General features: G+C 44.1%; 1 protein-coding gene across 3 annotated transcripts in view; it reads right to left on the bottom strand.

Annotated features, from left to right (window-relative positions):
• Nucleotides 1-24000, bottom strand: part of LOC143020009 (protein scarlet-like) — a 74226-nt gene that overhangs the window by 15287 nt on the left and 34939 nt on the right. For all 3 annotated transcript variants that reach the window (XM_076176107.1, XM_076176106.1, XM_076176105.1), the window contains 8 exons: nt 21142-21310; nt 19385-19433; nt 15618-15804; nt 14498-14668; nt 12882-13120; nt 6440-6641; nt 479-507; nt 108-213 (listed from right to left, as the gene is read on the bottom strand). In XM_076176107.1, coding sequence (XP_076032222.1) covers nt 108-213; nt 479-507; nt 6440-6641; nt 12882-13120; nt 14498-14668; nt 15618-15804; nt 19385-19433; nt 21142-21310 — 1152 coding nt within the window. The remainder of the gene's footprint in view (nt 1-107; nt 214-478; nt 508-6439; nt 6642-12881; nt 13121-14497; nt 14669-15617; nt 15805-19384; nt 19434-21141; nt 21311-24000) is intronic.

Genomic DNA, 24000 nt, shown 5'->3' with positions numbered 1-24000 from the left:
GAAAAGGTACAAAGGACACGGACAAAAGATGCGGACTAATAACAAAGGACGCAGACAAAGGCCAAAGTACAAAGGAGAAAGAACAAAGGACACGGACGTGTACTTACGATCTTCTGCATCGTGCGGATGGTGTGTATGGCCGGGTTCCTGTAGGAATCGACCAAGGACCGCCACAGTAGCCAGCCGAGCTGAATGAGGTAGTTAGGGCGACGTCTGCGGTACACGTTGGTATTGCATTGGTATGACGACATTTAGTATGATCACATCGCAACGTGGTGTATATCATTCTTATGTGGTATAACAACCCTCACATGCAGTGTAATGGGCATTGTTATGTGAATTGTGTGTGTGTGTGTGTGTGTGTGTGTGTGTGTGTGTGTGTGTGTGTGTGTGTGTGTGTGTGTGTGTGTGTGTGTGTGTGTTTGTGTATTTATATACACATTAAGCTTTTTTATACTTAAAGCTTTTTCATACTTACGGGAGAGAGGAGTGAAACTGATCGTTTTGCTGAAAACCAAATGAAAGCAGTTAAAATCGTGTCACATTTCAGCTATTAATCTCTAACTACTTTAAAATAACAAAATATCATTAGAAATTCCTCAGACAGAAATTATTCTTCGTTAAACATAATTAATCACTGAAGTTTACTCTCCAGTCATCCATTTGTTATTGATTCATAAGAACATAAGAATAGAGGAGACTGCAAGAGACCATAAGGCCCACACTAGGCAGTTCCATGTCCCTTACCACCTTCCATCTATAAAGTTATCTCATTACTAATTGGTTACAAAGTCCATTCCATTTGTTAACCACTATGGGTAAACCAGTTCTTTCCCATTTCCTTCTTAAACCTAAATTTGCCCAATTTAAATTTATTGCTACGATGCCTCCCTTGCTGTCTTGATATGATGACCTTGCCTACATCGTCCTTGTTAAAACCCTAGACCCATTTGAATACCTCTATTAGTTCACCCCGCACTCTTCGTCTTCCTAGAGAGCTCAAGTTAAGATTCATAAAACAGGAAATTGAGTTGATGGAGTCCTGTGGAGTCCTGTGGAGTCCTGTGTGTGTGTGTGTGTGTGTGTGTGTGTGTGTGTGTGTGTGTGTGTGTGTGTGTGTGTGTGTGTGTGTGTGTGCGCGTGGAGTTAGCACGTGACTGTCGTGTGTACGTGTACGTGTGTACACGTGTGTACATGTACATGTTCGTGTGTTCATGTACGTGTTACGTGTGTTCATGTACGTGTTACGTGTGTTCATGTACGTGTTACATGTTCATGTGTGTTCATGTACGTGTACTCATGTACGTGTTACGTATGTTCATGTACGTGTTACGTATGTTTATATACGTGTTACGTGTGTTCATGTACTTGTCACGTGTGTTCATGTATGTGTGGAGTTAGCACGTGACTGTCGTGTGTACGTATGCTTATACACTGTATATGTGTTCGTGTGTTCATGTATTACGTGTGTTTATGTACGTGCTACATGTGTTCATGTACGTGTTACGTGTGCTCCTGTGCGCGTTACGAGTGTTCATGTAATTACGTGTGTTCATTTGTGTATGTTCATGTACGTGTACGTGTGCTCATGTGCATGTGTTCATGTACGTGTACGTTTGTTCATGTACGTGTTCATGTAAGTGTTACACGTGTTCAAGTATGTGTTACGTGTGTTCATGTACGTGTTCTGTGTGTTCAATTACGTGTACGCATGTTCATGTGGGTGTGTTCATGTACATCTACCGTATTTCATGTACGTGTTCATGTACGTGTTGCGTGTGTTGTACGTGTTACGTGTGTTCATGTACGTTTTACGTGTGCTCATGTACGTGTATTCATGTAAGTGTACATGTGTTCACGTACGTGTGTTCAATTATGTGTACGCATGTTCATGTACGCGTGCGTGTTCATATACTTGTACGTGTCTTCATGTACGTGTACGTGCGTTCATGTACGTGTTACGTGTGTTCTTGTAAGTATACGTGTGTTCCAGTACGTTTACGTGTATTTATGCACGTGTATGTGTGTTCATGTATGTGAACTATGTATGTGTACGTGTGTTCGTGTGTTTATGTACGTGCACGTATGTTTATGTACATGTACGTGTGTTTATGTACGTGTGCGTGTGTTCATGTATGGATTACGTGTGCTTTTGTACGTGTTACTGTGTTCATGTACGTGTACGTATGTTCATGTACGTGTTACTTGTGTTTATGCACGTGTGGTTCACCATGGTCTTGGATCACGAATTGAACTGGTGATCGAAAGCTATTTCCCTTCCGGAAGAGAGCTCAGAGCTCATATATGATCGATCTATGGGTACTGCTATGACATTACACGCACACACACACACACAATTCCCCGCCTATCAAAGTTGGAGTAACGACCCACAGCGCAGCGATACTGAAATTCATTCAGCCCTGGGCGGGAGTCGAACCCGGACCGTCGTACTGGCAGCCATGAACTCTACCACTGTTTATATATGTGTACGTGAACATATTTACGTTTACGTGTGTCAGTGTGCATGTACGTGTTAATTTGCGTGTTACATGTGTTCATGTACGTGTACATGTGTCATGTACATATAGGTGTGTTAATGTACGTGTGCATATGTCCATGTACGTGTATGTGTGTTAGTGTACGTGTGCGTGTGTTCATGTATGTGTACGTGTATCCATGTACGTGTACGTGTATCCATGTACGTGTACGTGTGCCCATGTACGTGTACGTGTGTCCATGTACGTGTACGTGTGTCCATGTACGTGTACGTGTGTCCATGTACGTTTACGTGTACGTGTGTCCATGTACGTGTACGTGTGTCCATGTACGTGTACGTGTGTCCATGTACGTGTACGTGTGTCCATGTACGTGTACGTGTGTCCATGTACGAGTACGTGTGTCCATGTACGTGTACGTGTGTCCATGTACGAGTACGTGTGTCCATGTACGTGTACGTGTGTCCATGTACGTGTTACTTGTGTTCATGTACGTATATGCATGTTCATGTATGTATATGTTCTTATACGTATTTGCGTGTTCACGTACGCATATGCGTGTTCATGTATGTATATGCGTGTTCATATATATGTATATGTGTTCATGTGCGTATGTTCATGTACGTGTACATGTCTTAATGTACGTATACATGTCTTAATGTACGTGTACGTGTCTTAATGTACGTGTACGTGTCTTAATGTACGTGTGCCTGCCTTAATGTACGTGTACGTGTCTTGATGTACGTGTACTCATGTACGCGTACATGTGATATGTTCATGAATATGTACGTTTGTTCAGGTACGTGTATATGTATTTATGTACGTGTACGTGTGTTCATGTAAGTGTACGTGTGTTCATGTACGTGTACGTGTGTTCATGTACGTGTACGTGTGTTCATGTAAGTGTACGTGTGTTCATGTACGTGTACGTGTGTTCATGTACGTGTACGTGTGTTCATGTACGTATACGTATGTTCTTGTGTGTTCATATACGTGTACGTGTGTTCATGTACGTGTACATGTGTTCATGTACGTGTACATGTGTTCATGTACGTGTACATGTGTTCATGTACGTGTACATGTGTTCATGTACGTGTGCGTGTGTTTATTTACGTGTGCGTGTGTTCATGTGCGTCTATGTGTGTGTGTGTTTATGTACGTGTTGCGTGTGTTCATGTACGTGTTCCGTGTGTTCATGTACGTGTACGTGTGTTCATATACGCGTGTTCATGTATATGCACGTGTTTTCAAGTACGTGTTACGTGTGTTAATGTGCGTGTGTTTATGTAAGTGTACGTGTATTCATGTACGCGTACCTATGTTTATGTACGTGAGCACGTGCCTAGGGTACGTGTGTGTGACTTGAACGAAGCCCCACACGTTTAAGCCTCACTAATCCCACATGACAACCGTGTTTTCTGCCTCCTCTTCCTCCTCCTCCTCCCCACAGCTAACCCCCTTCTCTTTCCCGCCCTCCACGATAACTTAAACCGGTTTTAGCCTTTAACTAGACTAAGTTTCCTCTAACCCTTTGGCCTCTATGTCAGGGTTTTTCTGGCTGCCGCCAGGCGATTTTATTCAACGAAGGTCGTTAGCCAGAATAAAGCCTCTGAAGTGTGGCACGGAGCCGAATGGCCTCAGCCCTAATATTATTATCATTAATTGTTACTATCATTAATTGTTATCAATCATTAATTATTATTATTATCATTATATTATTATTATTATTATTATATCATTGTCATTATTATTTTTATTATATCATCATTATTATTATTATATTATTATTTTAATTATTATTATTATTATATTATTATTATTATTATATCATTGTCATTATTATTCAATTTATCAATTTGATCTATTTGATGATTTCATCAAATGCGGTCTCCCCTCAATTCTAGTTTCTCTTATTTTTTTCAAATTTATTTTTTATTTTGATTTATTATATATCTTTGATCTATTTTATCATTTGATTAAATTTGGGCCTTCCCATTACTTTAGTTTATTTTATTCTGGCTAACGCTGGGTGATCTACCTATTCATTTATTAATTAATTTATAATTTTATTTATTATTGAGGGGGAGCCAATGCTGACCTGTGATCCACCCACTTCCTATTTTCTATGATGACGAGTCCCGTTTTCTTTGATGAGACATTATATATCTTTTCCCATTTAAACCGGGCTGCTGGCGTATAATGGAGTACCTTTGTTGGTACTATGTGGAGTATATGGTGGGACCAATTAGTATTTTTTTGAGGGTAGGATTTGTACAGACAAACAATAAGGTCGAGTATGTCCTTCTTAACCGCGTGATTTCCGATCTTAAAATCAAAATGTTAACTGGTGGTGCAACTGTTTGATTTCATTGTCTTATGTTACCCTGATTCGGTGGATATATGTCTTCTGGTTCGTCTTTCCTTCCTTCGTTGCACTGGGAGGATCTGGAACTCTCCTCCCACCCCCGACGACTCTTGGAAAGGAAGCTTCTGGTCTCATACGTTGGAATTTCTCTTCGTCTTTTTTTTTTTCTCTCTTTTTTTTCGTGTTACCCTCTTTGCCACTTAAAAATTAAAAAACTCCTTGTTTTCTTCATTCTTCATTTTTTTCTTTCTCTTTAAGGTCTCTGAGATCTATTAGATTCCTCTTGAAGGACTTCGAAATCAGATATTCCCATCTGAGTTCTTCGAAGTCCATCAAGTTCCTCTTTGAAATCCCTCAACAGTCTGTCAGGCTTTCTTTAAATATCCTTCAAATTCTTCAGGTACAAGATACTGAAGTCCTTCATATCCTTTTCAAATTCCATTTGGTCCACCCTCGAAGCTCCCAGAGGTTCCTTTATAGGTTCTCTAGTGCCTCTCAGGTTCACAAAAGAAGTCTTCAAGAGCCTTCAGGTCTTTTTTTTTCTTTGATCATTAAGCTTACCATCCAAGGCTTTGAAGTTCTTCATGTTCCTGTTTAAGTTCTTCGAGGTTCCTCCAGGTTCCTGTTTAGGCTCCTCAAGGTCCTTTAGGGTCCCGTTTGGGTTCTTTAAGGTCCTTCAGGTTTCCGTTTAGGTTCTTCAAAGTCCTTTAGGTTCCTGTTTAGGGTCTCCAAAACCTCTTGAGACCCACCTCTGAAGTCTAGGAAACCTTTCAGATTCGCTCTTGGTTTCTTGAAGTCCTTCAGGTTTATCGAAGTTCACGAGGATCCTAATCGAAGTCTTCGGGGGTACCTCTGAGGTGGACACAGTTCCTCAGGTTCTTTTCAAAGACATGTTCCTCCGTACTAAAGGTGCATTCGTGACAAAACTTCAGCCTGGGAGCTTAGGCACTAGGCCACGTGGCACATCTGCTTCCTCCTCCTCCTCCTCCTCCTCCTCCTCCTCCGCCTCCTCCTTCCTCTTCCTCATCAAAGCCCCATTCGTCGCTTCTTCAGAGAATATCCCTCTAGCCCAATACCATCTTCCTATTTCTTTTTCGATTCTACTTGTTTTTCTAGAATGTCTTCTTTTTCCTCTTCTCCTCGTTCTCCATCTATATCCCCATCTCTTCGTGATGTGGCTTCCTCTTCTTGACCCCAACCATCATCTCCTCGACATCTTCTCTCTCCTCTTCCTCCTCCTCTCCCACCTCCTGGTCCCTCACCATCACCACTACCTTCTTTTCCTCCTCCTCCTGCTCCTTTTCCACCTCCTCCTTCTTTCCCAATTCCTCCTCTTTTCCCTACTCCTCCTCCTCCTTTCCCACCTCCTGGTACATTACCACCATTGACACCTTTACTACTGCCACCATCATTACCACCACCACCATTACCACCAGAACCGTTACTACCATCACCATCATTACCACCACTACTACCATCAACCACAATACCTCCAACTCCTCTTCCTCCTCCTTTCCCACCTCCTCGTCCTTTACTACCATCATCTCTTTTCCCCCCTTCCCCCAGGCTCTCTTCTTACCCCAGAGTCTGACGAGGATAGTCCCATGTTGTCCTGATACTGGATGGTGATCTCGATGTCTTTGGCGTAGGCCGACACTGCGAAGTTGTCGCAAATCCTCTTGATCCGGTCACGGGAACGGAACTCGTGTCCGGGGAGGACCGCCAGGGTGTGGATGTAATAGTCCGCGGGGTTGAACGTGGCCGGACATTTGTGACCCAGGCTGTAATCGGAAACAAAATGGAGGCAGTCAGGTAATATACGTGTTACCAAAACAAGACATTTGCACAACAGGTCGGACATTTGTGACCCAGGCTGAATAAGGACATTTGCACAACAGGCTGGACACTTGTGACCCAGGCCGTGCCCGGAAACAAAATGGCGGCGGTCAAGCAATATATGAGTAATCAAAAGGAGGACATTTGCCCAACAGGGAAGTCCATGTAAAGTAAAATAAAGCAGAGATGGGCGCGATTCGAAAAAAATAAAATGAAATAAAAAATAAAGTCCAATTAGCGATTATCGAAAAAACAAAGACGACGTCGACCTGGATTAATCGCAAATCGCTCTAAAAATTTCGGCAGTCCGATTATCCGATTCGAAAATGCGAATCCGATTCATCGGATAATCGGACAATCGGACTTCTGAATCGGACAGCCCACCTCTGGTAAAAAGCACATTTATACAATAAAAAGTACTTGTCTTATCAAAAGGAGAGAGAGAGAGAGAGAGAGAGAGAGAGAGAGAGAGAGAGAGAGAGAGAGAGAGAGAGAGAGAGAGAGAGAGAGAGAGAGAGAGAGGGGGGGTGGGGGAGGCAAAGAGGGAGAAAGAGAGGTAGAAAGGGATGGAGACACTGAGATAGAGATAAAATAGAAGTAGAGAAAAAGAGATGGAGAGAGAAATGGAGACAGATAGCTAGATAGAAAAGGAGAGAGGGGGAGAGAGAGGAGAGAGAGAGAGAGAGAGAGAGAGAGAGAGAGAGAGAGAGAGAGAGAGAGAGAGAGAGAGAGAGAGAGAGAGAGGAGAGAGAGAGAGAGAGAGAGAGAGAGAGAGAGAGAGAGAGAGAGGGGTGAGAGGAGAGAGAGGAGAGGAGAGTGAGGAGAGGGAGGAGGGGAGGTCCTGATTTTATCATGGAAGAAAACGGGGCGTGGTTGGTGACACGTCACACGTGACAGAGGCGCATGCGCGGATCGGATTCCCTCGTGACGTCACGCCACGGTGACGCACAGCCACACACATAACACAGAATACAGACACACACACGCATACACACACCACACACACACACACACACACACAAACAGATATAAACACATACAGACGCACACAGAGATAGAGGCGAGATACAGACAGGCAAGTGAGAGGCGGATAGAAGACACAGACAAGACAGACAGATACAGACAGAGAGATAGGTAGAACAGATAAAAGACATAAGAAACATAGGTAAATGCAAAGACAGACATACAGACAGAGAACAGGTAAGAGATAGATAAAAAACAGACAAATGCAAGGTCAGACAGACTGATTAACAGACACCTATCGACTGAGACGTAGAAAGATTTTCTTTTGTAGACGGCTTTAAGCCTTTTTGTAGTTCTATTTTATTATTTTTTGTAGACAATGCCAAGACCATTTTGTTGTTATTTTCTTTTGTAGATATCTCAAGACCTATGTAAAGGTTTTCTTTCGTAGCATCGCACGCTCGCACACACGCACACGCACACGCAAACGCACATAAACACACATACGCAAACGCACATAAACACACACACACACACACACACACACACACACACACACACACACACACACACACACACACACACACACACACACACACACACACACACACCCAGCCTCTGGGTGGGGATGGGTCTAACTAGCTGAAGAAAATCGCCATGTATGGAAATTCACCCCTAAGATGATAATAATTATAATAATAATGAATTAATAAATAGGCAGATAAAAATAAATGAATTAATAAAAAATAACTTAATGAATAGACAAAACAAATAAGTGAAACTAAAAAGTAATTAAGTAAATAATATATAAATATATTGATAAATAAAAAACACTGACTGGAAACCCGCAACCCCGCAGTAACCAGCAACTATCCCACCTATTGATCTCTCTTGAAGAAACGTTGGACTGTTGTCTGTGTTGTGCGAGTGTCTCAGGATGGTCGAAATAATAGGGAGAGGAGGAGGAAGAGGAGGACGACGAGGAGGAGGAGGAAGGGAGAGGAAGAGAATGAGAAAGAGGAAGAGAATGAGAAAGAGGAAGAGGAGAACGAGGAGGAGGAGGAGGAACGGGAGAGGGAGGAAGTGGAGGAGGAGGAGGAGGAGGAGGAGGAGGAGGAGGAGGAGGAGATGGAGAATGATGATGATGAGGAGAAGGACGAGAGGGAGGACGAGAAGGAGGACGAGGAGGAGGAGGAGGAGGAGGAGGAGGAGGAGGAGAAGGAGGAGGAGGAGGAGGAGAAGGAGGAGGAGGAGGAGGAGAAGGACGAGAAGGAGGAGGAGGAGGACGACGAGGAGGAGGACGAGAAGGAGGAGGAGGAGGAGGAGGACGAGAAGGAGGAGGAGGAGGAGGAGGACGAGGAGGAAAAGGACGAGGAGGAGAAGGAGGAGGAGGAGGAGGAGGACGAGAAGGAGGAGGAGGAGGAGGAGCAGGACGAGAAGGAGGAGGAGGAGGGGAAGGAGGAGGAGGGAAAGGAGGAGGAGGGGAAGGAGGAGGAGGGGAAGGAGGAGGAGGGGAAGGAGGAGGGGAAGGAGGAGGAGGGGAAGGAGGAGGAGGGGAAGGAGGAGGAGGGGAAGGAGGAGGAGGGGAAGGAGGAGGAGGAGGAGGAGGGGAAGGAGGAGGAGGGGAAGGAGGAGGAGGGGAAGGAGGAGGAGGGGAAGGAGGAGGAGGGGAAGGAGGAGGAGGGGAAGGAGGAGGAGGGGAAGGAGGAGGAGGGGAAGGAGGAGGAGGGGAAGGAGGAGGAGGGGAAGGAGGAGGAGGGGAAGGAGGAGGAGGGGAAGGAGGAGGAGGGGAAGGAGGAGGAGGGGAAGGAGGAGGAGGGGAAGGAGGAGGAGGGGAAGGAGGAGGAGGGGAAGGAGGAGGAGGGGAAGGAGGAGGGGAAGGAGGAGGAGGGAAAGGAGGAGGAGGGAAAGGAGGAGGAGGGGAAGGAGGAGGAGGAGGGGAAGGAGGAGGAGGAGGGGAAGGAGGAGGAGGAGAAGGAGGAGGAGGAAGAGAAGGAGGAGAAGACGAAGGAGAAGGAAGAGGAGAAAGAGGAGTAGGAGAAGGATGATGAAAAAGAGGAGGAGGAGAAGGAAGAAAAGGGGAGAAGTAGAAGGAGGAGGAAGAAGAAGGGGAGAAGGAAGTGAATTAGGAGGAAGAAGAGGAAGAGGAGAATTAGGAGGAAGAAGGAGGAGTAAGAGAAGTAGGAGGAAGGAGGAAGAGAAGTAGGAGGAAGAGGAGGAGGAAGAGGAGGAAGAGGAAGAAGAGGAGGAGGACGACGAGGAAGAAGAGGACGAAGAAGAGGAGGAAGAGAAGTAGAAGGAAGAGGAGGAAGAGGAGGAGAAGAAAGAGGAGGAGGAAGGGGAGGAGGAGAAGAAAGAGGAGGAGGAAGGGGAGGAGGAGGAGGAAGGGGAGGAGGAGGAGGAAGGGGAGGAGGAGGAGGAAGGGGAGGAGGAGAAGGGGAGGAGGAGGAGGAAGGGGAGGAGGAGGAGGAAGGGGAGGAGGAGGAAGGGGAGGAGGAGGAGGAAGGGGAGGAGGAGGAGGAGGAGGAGGAAGGGGAGGAGGAGGAGGAAGGGGAGGAGGAGGAGGAAGGGGAGGAGGAGGAAGGGGAGGAGAAGGAGGAAGGGGAGGAGGAGGAGGAAGGGGAGGAGGAGGAGGAAGGGGAGGAGGAGGAGGAAGGGGAGGAGGAGGAGGAAGGGGAGGAGGAGGAGGAAGGGGAGGAGGAGGAGAAGGAAGGGGAGGAGGAGGAGGTGGAAGAGGAGGAGGAGGAGGAAGGGGAGGAGAAGGAGGAAGGGGAGGAGGAGGAGGAAGAAGAGGAGGGAGGGGAGGAGGAAGGGGACGAGGAAGAAGGGGAGGAGGAGGAAGGGAAGGAGGAGGAAGGGAAGGAGGAAGAGGAGGAAGAAGAGGAGGAAGAAGAGGAGGAGGAAGAGGAGGAAGAGGAGGAAGAAGAGGAGGAAGAGGAAGAAGAGGAGGAGGAAGAAGAGGAAGAAGAGGACGAAGAAGAGGAGGAAGAAGAGGAGGAAGAAGAGGAGGAAGAGGAGAAAGAGGAGGAAGAGGAGGAAGAGGAGGAGGAAGAGGAGGAGGAAGAGGAGGAGGAAGAGGAGGAGGAAGAGGAGGAGGAAGAGGAGGAGGAAGAGGAGGAGGAAGAGGAGGAAGAGGAGGAGGAAGAGGAGGAAGAGGAGGAGGAAGAGGAGGAAGAAGAAAAGGAGGAAGAGGAGGAAGAAGAGGGGAGGAAGAAGAGAGGAGGAAAAAGAGAGAAGGAGGAACAGTCACCGGTTGCCAGCTGTACTTGCATGAAAATAAAAGACAATAGGGAGAGTTTTTAGGCACAGTCTTCAGACCTAGTGCCAGCCCATCAGGGTTGCACCTCAAGGTGTAACTGAGGACGCTGACGGGTTCTGAAGACGGGGGGATGATTCTTCCCGACGTCCCCGTCTCGCAAGTCCCCTTCGTCGGTTCCTTTCTATAGGATTTTTTTGAACACATTACACGGTTCACCCTCCCCCCCCTAATCTCGTAAGGGGATATTAAGGGGGAACCCTTGCACCCCACTCCCTTCCACTAAGGAGGGAAGAGTTCCGAAGGCGTTTTAGTGTAAGGTTAGTGTCTAGTAAGGTGAAGGACTAGGTTTTTATGTAGGTGTGCCTTGTCTGCACAAGGCACCAGGCGAACCCAATAGGGTGGAATGCTTCGTATTTACCACCAGCTTTGTTTATTCCATGTGTTTCTATTTATTTGTTTGTTAATTTATTTATTCACTTGTTACTTTATTTATCTATCTATCTATTTGCTTATTTATGCTGTATTCACAAAACCACTACCATATATAACCATTTACAACTCCCACACCAGCCACATGCAAATGACACGTGACCGAGGACGGTCACAGCCTCTTGGCGCCAGCCTACTTCCTCTTTAGTTTAAACAAACTACAACACCAACCTTAATCAGCGTGACGTCACGATCCCTCACGAAACAAAATACCAAACATGTCTCACCAGACACACCTTAAGCATTCACATACCTACCAGAAGACTCAATCCATGTAAAAAACCACGCACACCATATCAAAACACATTTACTATTAATGACTGGAACAATTATATGACGCCAAACCTATAGAAAACACTACTAGAAATTAGACTGTTAAAATTAGTTGTAAATCTTACGCAAAAATGCTGACACATGCATTTCTGCACATAAATACGGGCAGCTGTGCCGCTCCCGGAAGCTGACCCACCATTTATCACCGAAGGGACTCCGGTTCCCCGGTCTGTACCAGTCAGTACTCAACTTCGGTCTGTACCGGTCTATCCTCAATCAACTTTGCTACAATAAATAGCTAAAACCACCAAGCAAGCTTTATCTCCTCACATCACATTACGTAGCTGTAACCTTTTCAACGGATACAATGTATCATTCATTTACTTATTGATTTATTCATATACTTATTCATTTATCTATTTTCCTATTTATTTATTTTCTTATTTATTAATTGATTTATTTATCTATTCACTAAATTTTGTTTTGTTTTGTTTATCTATTTATCAATTAATTTGTTTTGGGAAGGGGCTGGTAAGGGGTTAGAGGGAGGAATTGTAAAAAAAAAACAGTCCCAAGCAGTCCTTTTCCGTTCACTCCGGCTGCCGTCAGGCGATTTTATTCAGATGCACGTGTCCTCCTCCAGTGTCAAAAGGCTTTGACCACGTCATGCAGGAAGTCAGGACCATTTTCTCGGCTTAAACTTATCGAGCAAAGTAAAGTCAGGAAACACTATTCAGGTGCCGCAGATATGTGTGTGTGTGTGTGTGTGTGTGTGTGTGTGTGTGTGTGTATGTGTGTGTGTATGTGCGTGTCTGTGCGTGTATGTTTCACCACGGTCTTGGATCACGTGTTGGACTCGTGATCGACAGTTATCATCCTCTCGGATGAGAGCTCAGATCCCGCGTATGGCCCGGTCTATGGGTCATGTTGTGACCAGCCAACCAAAGTTGGAGGAAGAGGAAGAGGAAGAAGAGGAGGAAGAAGAAGAGGAAGAAGAAGAGGAGGAAGAAGAGGAAAAAGAACAAAAAAGAACAAGAAGAACAAGAACAAGAACAACAACAACAACGACAAGGACAACAACAAGGACAACAAGGAGAACGAGAAGAACAAGAACGAGAAGAACAATAACGAGAACAAGAAAAAAAAAATAGGCCTTCAAGTACCCACCAAAAAATTTTGAATTTTCCTTTCAGAAACTTACCCGTCAAAGAAGTCGAGAGCCCCTGAGGAGCTTCCCATGTAGGCCACCCGGCCCTCGGCGAGAAGCAGCAGCTTGTCGAACATGGCGAAGACTTCTGAAGAAGGCTGGTGGATGGTACATAAGATGGTCTTGCCCCTGGCAGCCATCTCTTTCATCATCTTCACCAGCTTCCTAGCGTTGTACGAGTCCAAGCCGGTGGTAGGCTCGTCGCAGAAGAGGAGCGGTGGGTCCGTCAGGATCTAGGAAGCATAACAGAAGAAAAACGAGTTTTAGTTCAAAACGGGTCCAATATCATGAGTGTAGTTTCTGTATTTCTATAATACGGATGTAAATATGATGTAGGCTCGTCGCAGAAAAGGAGGGTGTATGTGTTAGGATCTACGAATCATAACAGAAGAAAAACAGAGTTTTAGTTAAAAAACAGGTCCTTAACAACATTGCGAGTGTGGGTTACACGTAATGTAGGCTCGTCGGAGGACATTACTGTGAGAGAAAAAACGAGTTTTACTTTGCAATAAATCATTCACTTTGCAGGTGCAACTTCAAACTTAGAGATTTTTTTGCTAAGATGATCATTTATTGAGTTCTGTGGCGCTGTTTTGTGGAGACACACACAGGCACAGACATACACAGACACACACACACAGATACACACACACACACACACACACACACACACACACACACACACACACACACACACACACACACACACACACACACACACACACACACACACACACACACACACACAAACAAACAGACACACACACACACACACACACACACACACATACATACAAACAAAGACAGACATATACACAGACACAAATATACCCAGACACACATACAAACATAAAGACAGACATATACACAGACATACATACATACATACAAACATAAAGACAGTCATATACACAGACACACATACAGACAGACAGACACAAAGACAGACATATACATAGACAGACAGACAGTCTGTGTCATACAATATACCACAACATGGGAAGGCGCAATTCCCTGTCACATTCCACACCTTACTTCATCCACCTTCCTTCCCCCCTTCCATCCTTTCATCTACATACATCTCCTTAACCATCTATGTATACCTCTATACCCGTCCATGTACACCACCCGTGTACACCTTGACCTCTTTGTCTACACCTCTTTAATAGGTCAACACAGCTTTGACCCTAGAATTACGCCTTTACACCTTTAGTTTTGGAGTTATAACCTAAGTGAGGGGGAAGGGCGAGGGGAAGGGGGAGGAGAGGGGAAGGGGAAATGAGAGATGGGAAGAGAGAAGTGGGGGAGAAGGGAGGGGAGGGAAGGGGCGGAGAGAGTGGGAGAGAGGTACAGAGAGAAAGAATTAGAGAGATAGAGATAGGTAGACAGAAAGAGAAAGAGATAGAAAAAGATAGAGAGATAGAGATAGATAGATAAGAAAAGGAGAGAGAGACAGAGACAGAGAGTCAGAGAGAGACAGAGAGAGAGACACAGAGAGAGACAGAGATAGATAGAGAGGAAATAAAACGCGCACAATGGGCATGGGAGGAATGGGGGTTGGGGTTGGGGTGGGGGTGGGGTGGGTGGGGAGTAAGGTCAACTTGACTTACTTCGGTGGCGAAGGCGAGCCTCTTGCGCTCACCGCCCGAGAGCGACTTGTCCATGCCGGGCGTGCCGATGCGGGTGTTCTGGGCGCGTGTCAAACCCAACTCCTTCAGGAGCTCGTGGACCCTCGCCGACCTCTCGGACCCCGTGCTACGACGGTCCATTCGAAGACGTGCCTGCATGGGGGAAAGATGATGATGATGATGAGGAGGAGGTGGATGAGGAGGAAGAGGAAGAGGAGGAGGAAGGGGAAGGGAGAGAGGAGAAAGGGGAAGGGAGAGGAGGAGGAAGGGGAAGGGAGAGGAGGAGTAAGGGGAAGGGAGAGGAGGAGGAAGGGGAAGGGAGAGGAGGAGGAAGGGGAAGGGAGAGGAGGAGGAAGGGGAAGGGAGAGGAGGAGGAGGGGGAAGGGGAGGAGAAGGAGGAGGAAGGGAGAGGAGGAGGAAGGGAGAGGAGGAGGAGGAGGTGGAGGAAGGGAGAGGAGGAGGGAGAGGTGGAAGGGAGAGGAGGAGGAAGGGAAAGGAGGAAGGGAGAGGAGGAGAAAGGGGGAGGAAGAGGAGGAGGAAGGGGAAGGGAGAGGAGGAGGAAGGGGAAGGGAGAGGAGGAGGAAGGGGAAGGATGAGGATGTATAGGGGAGGAGGAGGAAGTAGGGGGAGGAAGGAGGAAGAGGAAAATAGGTCAAGTAGTACTATGAACACATTTATGCAATTTACACGAAATTATATATACAGTATATATATATATATATATATATATATATATATATATATATATATATATATATATATACATATATATATATTTATATATACATATATTTATATATATATATATATATATTATACATATATATATATTTATATATACATATTTTTATATATATATATATATTTATACATATATATATATTTATATACATATATATATATATATATATATATATATATATATATATATATATATTATATATATATATATTCATTCAGTGAACTATGAGGTGTTATTTGCACTATATGAATCTCCTACTTGGGTGGGGGTGAGTTAGCAGTTTTGGGGGGTAAGACATGGTAGTTCCCCTCCTGCTGAAGAAGTTATCAGGCACAGTACCTACCTGAAGAAGTTACCTACCATGAACGTGAGGTGCTCCTTGACGGTGAGCGATCCCACGAAGAGATCGTCCTGATGGACGTAGCCCGATAGCCCGGACATGTGGCGAGTAGCAGTTCTCCCGTTGACTAGGATGTCCCCATCAACCATCACTTCGCCCGGAGTTCGGTTGGCCAGGGCGTTCATGAGCGTAGATTTCCCTGCGCCGCTGAGGAAGGCATAAGAAGAACCATTTTCTAATGGTGTTGAGTTCGTAAGCGGGGAAGGCGTAAGAAGAAGCGTTTTCTAATTAGTTCGTAAGCGGGAAGGCGTAAGAACACTTTTCTAATTAGTTCGTAAGCGGGGACGGCGTAAGAACCATTTTCTAATGGTGTGTAGATCGTAAGCGGGGAAGGCGTAAGAGGAAAAGTTTTCTAATTAGTTCGTAAACGGGGAAGGTGAAAGAAGAAACTTTTTTAATTAGTTTGTAAGCGGGGAAGGCGTAAGAAGAATAGTTTTTTAATTAGTTCGTAAGCGGGGAAGGCGCAAGAAGAATCGTTTTCTAATTAGTTCGTAAGCGGGAAGGCGTAAGAAGAATCGTTTTCTAAACAGTTCGTAAGCGGGGAAGGCGTAAGAAGAATTGTTTTCTAATTAGTTCGTAAGCGGGGAAGGTGAAAGAAGAATAGTTTTCTAATTAGTTCATAAGCAGGGAAGCTGTTAGAACATTTTTCTAATTAGTTCGTAAGCGGGGAAGGCATAAGAACAGTTTTCTAATTAGTTCGAAAGCGGGGAAGGTACTGTATATATATATATATATTTTTCTAATGATGTGTGAACAGTTCGTATGCGGGGAAGGCGTTAGAAGAACCATTTTCTGATGGTGTGTAGTTCGTAAGCGGGAAAGGGGTGAAATGGACGCGTATGGTGGGAGTGATGAAAGGAAAGGGGCGATGGTCCTCTCCCATGCCCTGCCATATTGCCTATTTGCAGGTGAAAAAAGAGGCGGTTCAAATCCCGCAACTTAGATCACAGAGCTGCAACAAAGGCTGTCATGCATAGTCACCTCGTATTGTAGGTCCCAAATGGTTTCAAACCTAGATGTTCCTTATTTTAGGTAATCATCAAGGACTAATTTTACACATGACGTGCACACCCAGATTCCTGGCGCTGTTAGCGGAGGCCAGTCCAGTGTATTATGAACAGTGGAGGTGTAAGTTTGTGTTGCTGCGTCTTTCGCGCGTGGCTGCATTTAGAAGTGGATAGTGTTTGTTTACATAGGCTCTTGCTGATTTTGTCTGTTTGGTTCTTCATAGGTTCTTTCTTGCTGATTTTGTGTATTCAAAATACCGAATAAGTGTGGTGTTGTAAACTGCAACGGCAATTATAACAAGGATAACAGGTGCCGAGTGTTTCGACTCCCAAAAGACCGATATGAAAGACAGAAGTGGCTTGATGTGCTACCACCATGTAATAACTTTGTTGTTGATTCTGACAGATTTTTTATTTGTGAGTTTTCCATGAATGATTATTGTTTTGCTCTTGAATCATACCCCAAGTGTAGTTATGAACAGCTCAGAGACTTTTTGGTGCTGCCAAGCAAACGCAAGCTGCAATACATCACTTCATCCACTGACAAGGATCAGGTGACGAGGGAAACATTTGCCAAAGTGAAGACACTGCAGCAGAAGAATGCATTTCTCTTGATAGACAAAATATAGATTTGGCCAACTGTTGCATTTTTCTTGTGTGGTTCTGAGTGGCATGGCAGTGAACAAGCCAGACTGCAAGGCCACTTCTATGCTTTGTATTATGATGAGGTCGCTGCACAGAGGACCCAGTATTATGATTTCTGTGACACCCGTCCACAAGCTCACAGCAGCATACCAGCTTGAGCGTGTGAAGGAGGCAGCAGCTGCTGTTGAGAGGGCAGGTGGGCGTGTCATCGGGTCTATCACAGACAACCACAAGGTAAACCAGTACTGTAAGCCGTTTGATTTTCCGGGTGATTGCCGTGCCACAGCCAATCATCCTCTTGACAAAGATCGTGTCTGGTTTCTCCTTTTTGACACAGTGCATCTTCTGAAGTGCATCCGCAACAACTGGATCGGTTAGAAGTGCCAGAAGATCAGTCTTGACAATAAAACAACAGCATCATTAGCTGACGTCAAGGAACTGTACGAGTCAGAGAAAAGCAGTATTCCGAAGACTACTCCCCTCACTAAATTTGCTGTCAACCCCTCACGACTTCAACTACAAAATGTGCAGCATGTCTTGAAGATCTTCAATAAAAATGTTGTGGCTTTATTGAAGCTCAGAGGATGCCATGACACTGCTAAGTTCATCCAAATCATCCTCAACTGGTGGAATTTAGTGAATGTATCTGGGAAGGGGCAAGATCAGCGCATGAACGATCCATATTGAGCTGTTCAGGATCCCCAGTCAACCAGCCTGCAGACTTTCCTGTTGATTTTCCAAGAGGCTTCTTCAGGACATGGAGCAAATCGAATCAAGTGTTTCACCCATGACACCAAGAATGAACTAGTGCAGACTATGCAGGGACTGACTGCCGTTTGCCGCTACTTGTTCAGAAACGCTGACTTCCATTATGTCCTGCTGCGTGAGATCCAGAGTGACCGGCTTGAGGGGGAGTTCTCAGTCTACCGTCAATCAACTGGTGCAAACTCTTTCATGACCACTGGGGATGTGTTCTCCGCATGCAAGCAGCGGCTCACGAGATATGCTGCCGTAAACCTCCAGTCCATCGATGTCCACCCTGTGTCGAAGGAACATACCTACTTGGGGACTGCAATTGACCTAGAGGATGCAGCCTCTATTGAGAGGTGCACCACAGATGTGACACTGACTGTGAATGAAGAGTGCAGTGCAGCCTATGTGGGTGGGGGGGGGTTGAAATGAAGTGCGCTGACGATGTGGTCTTCAGCGCCGAGGAACCTCTTGTGACCAGTGACGTTAAGGACTTTATCGAGACAGTGTCCAGAGGTTCCCTGACAACTCCACATGTGTGCACTTTTGATCTTGTCAGATGTGGACTGTGTTTCATCAAGGAAGCCCGTCACCGTTCCTGCTGCCAGAAAAGACTGATGGAGATCTTGTCGACACTGGCCAGCTTCAGTGGGATTGACATTGAATGTCCCAAGATGTTCCGTTGTCTGGCAAATGTTCTTCTGAATTGTCTCCACAACCTAGAGAAATACCAGCAGATGAATGCAGTCCTTCTCCATACCTCTGTTATGAAGGCCCGGCTCGCTGATTTATCGCTTCTTTCTGGTAAGCTTTTGCTTCTATGTCTGTTTGTGTGAATGTTTGTTTGTTTGCAATCACAACATTTTGTAAAATGTAAAACAACAGCAACTTGGGTTCCTTTAAAGTGTTAAGTCCGGCTAAAATTGGTATTTCAAAGCATAACAGTGCCTTAAAATTAATTTCTTATTTCACTATAAAAGTTTATATTAACTTATACTGCATTGAGTAAGTTGATATATTTGTCCTATATACAATGTTAGGTTTCAAGTTTTGATATATTTGTCCAATATGGAATGTTAGGTTACAAAGAAAGCCTCCGCTAGCGGAGCCAGGAATCTGGGTGTGCACGTCCTGTTTAATAGTAGTCCTTGGTAATCATCAAACTATCACGAACAAGTCTACTTATTTCAAAGATGACCAAAACCTAGAAATATATAAACATTTTTATAGGTAAAATAGCGAACCAACAGGTGTTTGGGAGCACTAGGTTGATGATACCTAGAAATCCCACCCCCTTTTCTTCTTCTTCTTCTTCTTCTTCTTACCTTGATCCCATGAGAGCCACTAGACTGCCAGGCCGCACAGCACCGCTAACTGTTGACAAAAAGATCACTAAAATCACTAAAGAAATATTGAAAAAACAGACAGATCCAAACGTTAGTAAACACACACACACACACACACACACACACACACACACACACACACACACACACACACACACACACACACACACACACACACACACGCACACACACACATGCACACACGCACACACGCACATGCGCGCACACGCACACACAGAGGATTTAGAGTAGATTTGGAAGTAAAGTTTGGAGTGGATTTGGAGTGGATCTGGGATGGATTTGGTTGTATAGTTTGGAGGTGAAATTTGGAGGTCAAGTTCGGATCAGTTTGGAGGTGAGGTTTGAAGGTGAAAATTGGAGTTGAGTTTTGGAGGTGAAGTTAGTAGGTGAAATTTGGAGGTGAAGTTTGGAGGTGAAATTTGAAGGTGAAGTTCGGGGTAGTGAGCATTGGGATTTGGCCTTGGGTTTGGTATCGGTGATAAATTAGAGAGAGAGATGGAAAGAAAGATGGAAAGATAGAAAAAGAGACAGAAAGAGAAAGAAAAAAGAGAAAGAGAAAGATGGAAAAAGAAAAAGAGACAGAAAGAGGAGAGAAAGAAAAAGAGAAAGATAAATAGAAAGAAAAAAGAGAGAAAGAGAAAGAAAGACGGAAAGAGAGAAAAAGAGACAGAAAGAGAAAGAAAAAGAGAAAGATAAATAGAAAGAAGAGAGAGAGAGAGAGAGAGAGAGAGAGAGAGAGAGAGAGAGAGAGAGAGAGAGAGAGAGAGAGAGAGAGAGAGAGATGGAAAGAGAGAGAGATGGAAAGAGAGAGAGAGAGAGAGAGAGAGAGAGAGAGAGAGAGAGAGAGAGAGAGAGAGAGAGAGAGAGAGAGAGAGAGAGAGAGAGAGAGAGAGAGAGAGAGAGAGAAAGACAGAGACAGACAGAGACAGACAGAGACAGAGACAGACAGAGAGATACAGACAGAGAGAGAGAGAGAGAGAGAGAGAGAGAGAGAGAGAGAGAGAGAGAGAGAGAGAGAGAGAGAGAGCATGATGACAATAACCTCAATAATATCATTACCAACAACTACAAATCTACGACGGGCACTTGCATCGGGAGTTGCAACCCTGAGGGGCTGGCACTCAGTGTCCGTACTGGGCCCAAAATCTCTCTTTACTAACGTCAACTGTGTTTGTTACATTTTTTTTCACACAGGAGAAGCTGTCAACCGGCGACTGATCGCTGGTGGAAAAGAAATATCCCCACACTCACACAACACGGATGGCAATCCAAAATTTCTTCCCAAAGGGTTCGATGGGACATTACAATAATAATAATAATAGTGGTGACAATAATTAACATAATAATATATATTATGCAATAAATAACATCACGAAAAATAACAAAAATATACAATCATTAAACAATAAGTGAAAGCACAAAAATATAAAAAGTTATAATAATGATAACCTAAGATACATTATATACATATATATATATATATATATATATATATATATATATATATATATATATATATACACATATATGTATACATATATATATATATATATATATATATATATATATATAAAATGGAGTAAAATTGAAACAATGCAAAAATAATAATAATAATACCTAAGATACAGAAAAAGTGTAGTGAAATAATAGAAAAAAATAATAATAACGGTAACTTAAGACAAAAAAAAAAAAAGACAAAAAAATGGAGTGCTTGCCATTGTTGAGAACTCTCTTGAAAGGTCTGTACTTGGAGTCCCTCCGAAACCAAGACTTCTTCTGAGGAACGTAGACACTCAAGTCCCTCCACGTGAGTGTGATGCCCTCAAAGGTCGTCTTGTAGGTGCCGTAGGTTGCGGCAGAAGGCTTGAACATCTCAGACTCGGACTGAAAAAAAATATATAAACAAATAAATAAATAAATAAATGAATAAATAAATAAAATAGGTAAATAAATAAACAAGTAAATACATAAATAAATAAATGAAGAAATAAATAAAATAGGTAAATAAATAAACAAATACATAAATAAATGAATAAATAAGTAAATAAACAAGTAAATAAATAAGTTAATAGATAAATAAACAAGTAAATAAATACATTGAATAAAAACAATTGATAAATAAACAAATAAATGAATAATATATAGAGACAATAGACCAGCTTAAAAAATGAAAATACAAAGACAGCGGGTCACCCTAAATAAATAAATAAATAAATAGATAAATAGATACATGAAAATGTGGAGAAAAAATGACCTAAAAATAGTAGCTTATATAACTGCCCATCTTTAGACATATTCAAGAAATTAAGGAATAAACAAATAAGTAATTGAAACTAACAAGTAAATAATAAATGACTGAACAGGAGAGGAAGATTGAAGGGAGGGGGAGAGGGGGAGAAAGGTGGGGGAGGGGGAGAAAGGTGGGAGAGGGGGACAGGGGGAGAGAGAGAGGAGAGAGAGGGGAGAGGGGAGAGAGAGAGAGGAGAGGAGAGCGAGGAGAGAGAGAGAGAGGAGAGAGGATAAAGAGAGAGAGGAGAGAGGAGAGAGAGGATTGAGAGGAGAGGAGAGAGGATAGGGAGGAGAGAGAGGAGAGAGAGGAGAGGAGAGAGGATAGGGAGGAGAGAGAGGAGAGAGAGGAGAGAGGAGAGAGGAGAGAGAGGAGAGAGGAGAGAGGGGAGAGGAGCGTGGAGAGGAGAGGAGAGAGTCCTGCTTGTCGAGATGCAAGATGGCTCCAAAATCTGAAAATAGTTTGTCAATAACCTAAAAATATTCATTGAGTATATCTACTGTATCATTATTTGCCCGTGTGTATATGTGTATATACATATATGAACGTATGTATGTGCATGTATGTTTGTGTGTGCGTATCGTGTATGTGTGTATGTATCTGTGTGTGTACATATGTATCTGTGTATATGCATGTATGTATTATGTATGTGTGTATACAGTGCATGTATGTATGTATGTATATATGTATGTATGCATGCGTGTGTATATGTGTATATGTATGTGTGTATGTATGTGTATGTATGTATGCATGCGTGTGTACATATGAGTATGTATGTATGTGTATGTGTATGTATGTATGTATGTATATACGTTTGTGTGTATGCGTTTATCGCCCGGGTTTGATGTATTTCCTTGTTCTTGCACTTTTTCTAGATTTGCTCACTCACCAATGAACATCAAAAAGACTAAAATCTAGAAGATAAATAAATGATATCTTGGCATTTCCTAATCTCGTGTGCGTGTGTGTGAGCGTGTATGCGTACGTGCGTGAGCGTGTACGTGTACGTGTGTGTGTGTGTGTGTGTGTGTGTGTGTGTGTGTGTGTGTGTGTGTGTGTGTGTGTGTGTGTGTGTGTGTGTGTGTGTGTGTGTGTATCGAGATAACTAAATGTTCTGGGTGTGATATAGGGCTGGGGGAGGGTGACATACACACACACACGCACATGTACACGCACGCACGCACACACACACACACACACACACACACACACACACACACACACACACACACACACACACACACACACACACACACACACACACACACACACACACACACACACACACACAACACACACACACGTGTATATATATATATACATGTACATAAAATATATGTACTTACATGTTGAATGTATACACATGTATATTTACATAAATATATACATACATATGAATATTTACACACACACACACACACACACACACACACACACACACACACACACACACACACACACACACACACACACACACACACACACACACACACACACACACGACTCGGTGGCGCGGTTGGTAGAGGCTACGACTATCACTACGGCAGTCTGGGTTCGAATCCTGCCCAGGACTGAAATAATTTCAGTATCGCTTCGCTTCGAGTCGTTACTCCAACTCTCGTGGGCGGGGAGTTGGGTGTGTGTGTGCGTGTAAGGTCACAGCATTACCCATAGATCGGACATACGAGCTCTGAGCTCTCTTTCGGTGGGGGAGGGGAATAGCTGTCGATCACGAGTCCAGCACGTGATCCAAAGAACAAGGTGAACATATATATATATATATATATATATATATATATATATATATATATATTACATAAAGCAAGTAAATAGGTGAAAACGTAACAAATGAACAAACGAATGAAAATAGAAAATCAATCAAACAAGTAAATATACAAATAAACAACCAAATGAACATTATAACAATACATTTTTACATTCTTCCCTGATGCTGCCACACGATCCCCCCTTCCCCCCACCTCCCCCCCTCCCCCTCCCCCTCTTCCTCCTCCTACCCTCCCCTTCCCCTCCCCTTCTCGCCTTACCCTCCCTCCCCCCTCCTCGTCCTTCTCCCCCTCCCCCTCCCCCCTCCTCCTCGGCCTCCCCTCACCTTCTCCTCCGTCTCATCTTCCTGTTCACCTGACCTTCCTCCAACCTCTCCCCCCTCCTCTCCTCCCCTCCCCTCCCCTCCCCTCCCCCTACTCCTCCCCCTCCAAATTCATCGTTGTTTCGGGTGTCCTGTACGAGTACCACTAGGACCCCAGGTTAACCGGCAGCAATCCTCACA

This window comes from Oratosquilla oratoria, chromosome 38 (genome assembly GCF_046742065.1).
Source record: "Oratosquilla oratoria isolate Oo_2021 chromosome 38, ASM4674206v1, whole genome shotgun sequence".
In the NCBI taxonomy this organism is placed as follows: Eukaryota; Metazoa; Arthropoda; class Malacostraca; order Stomatopoda; family Squillidae; genus Oratosquilla; species Oratosquilla oratoria.
This window is presented reverse-complemented; position numbering and strand designations above follow the sequence as displayed.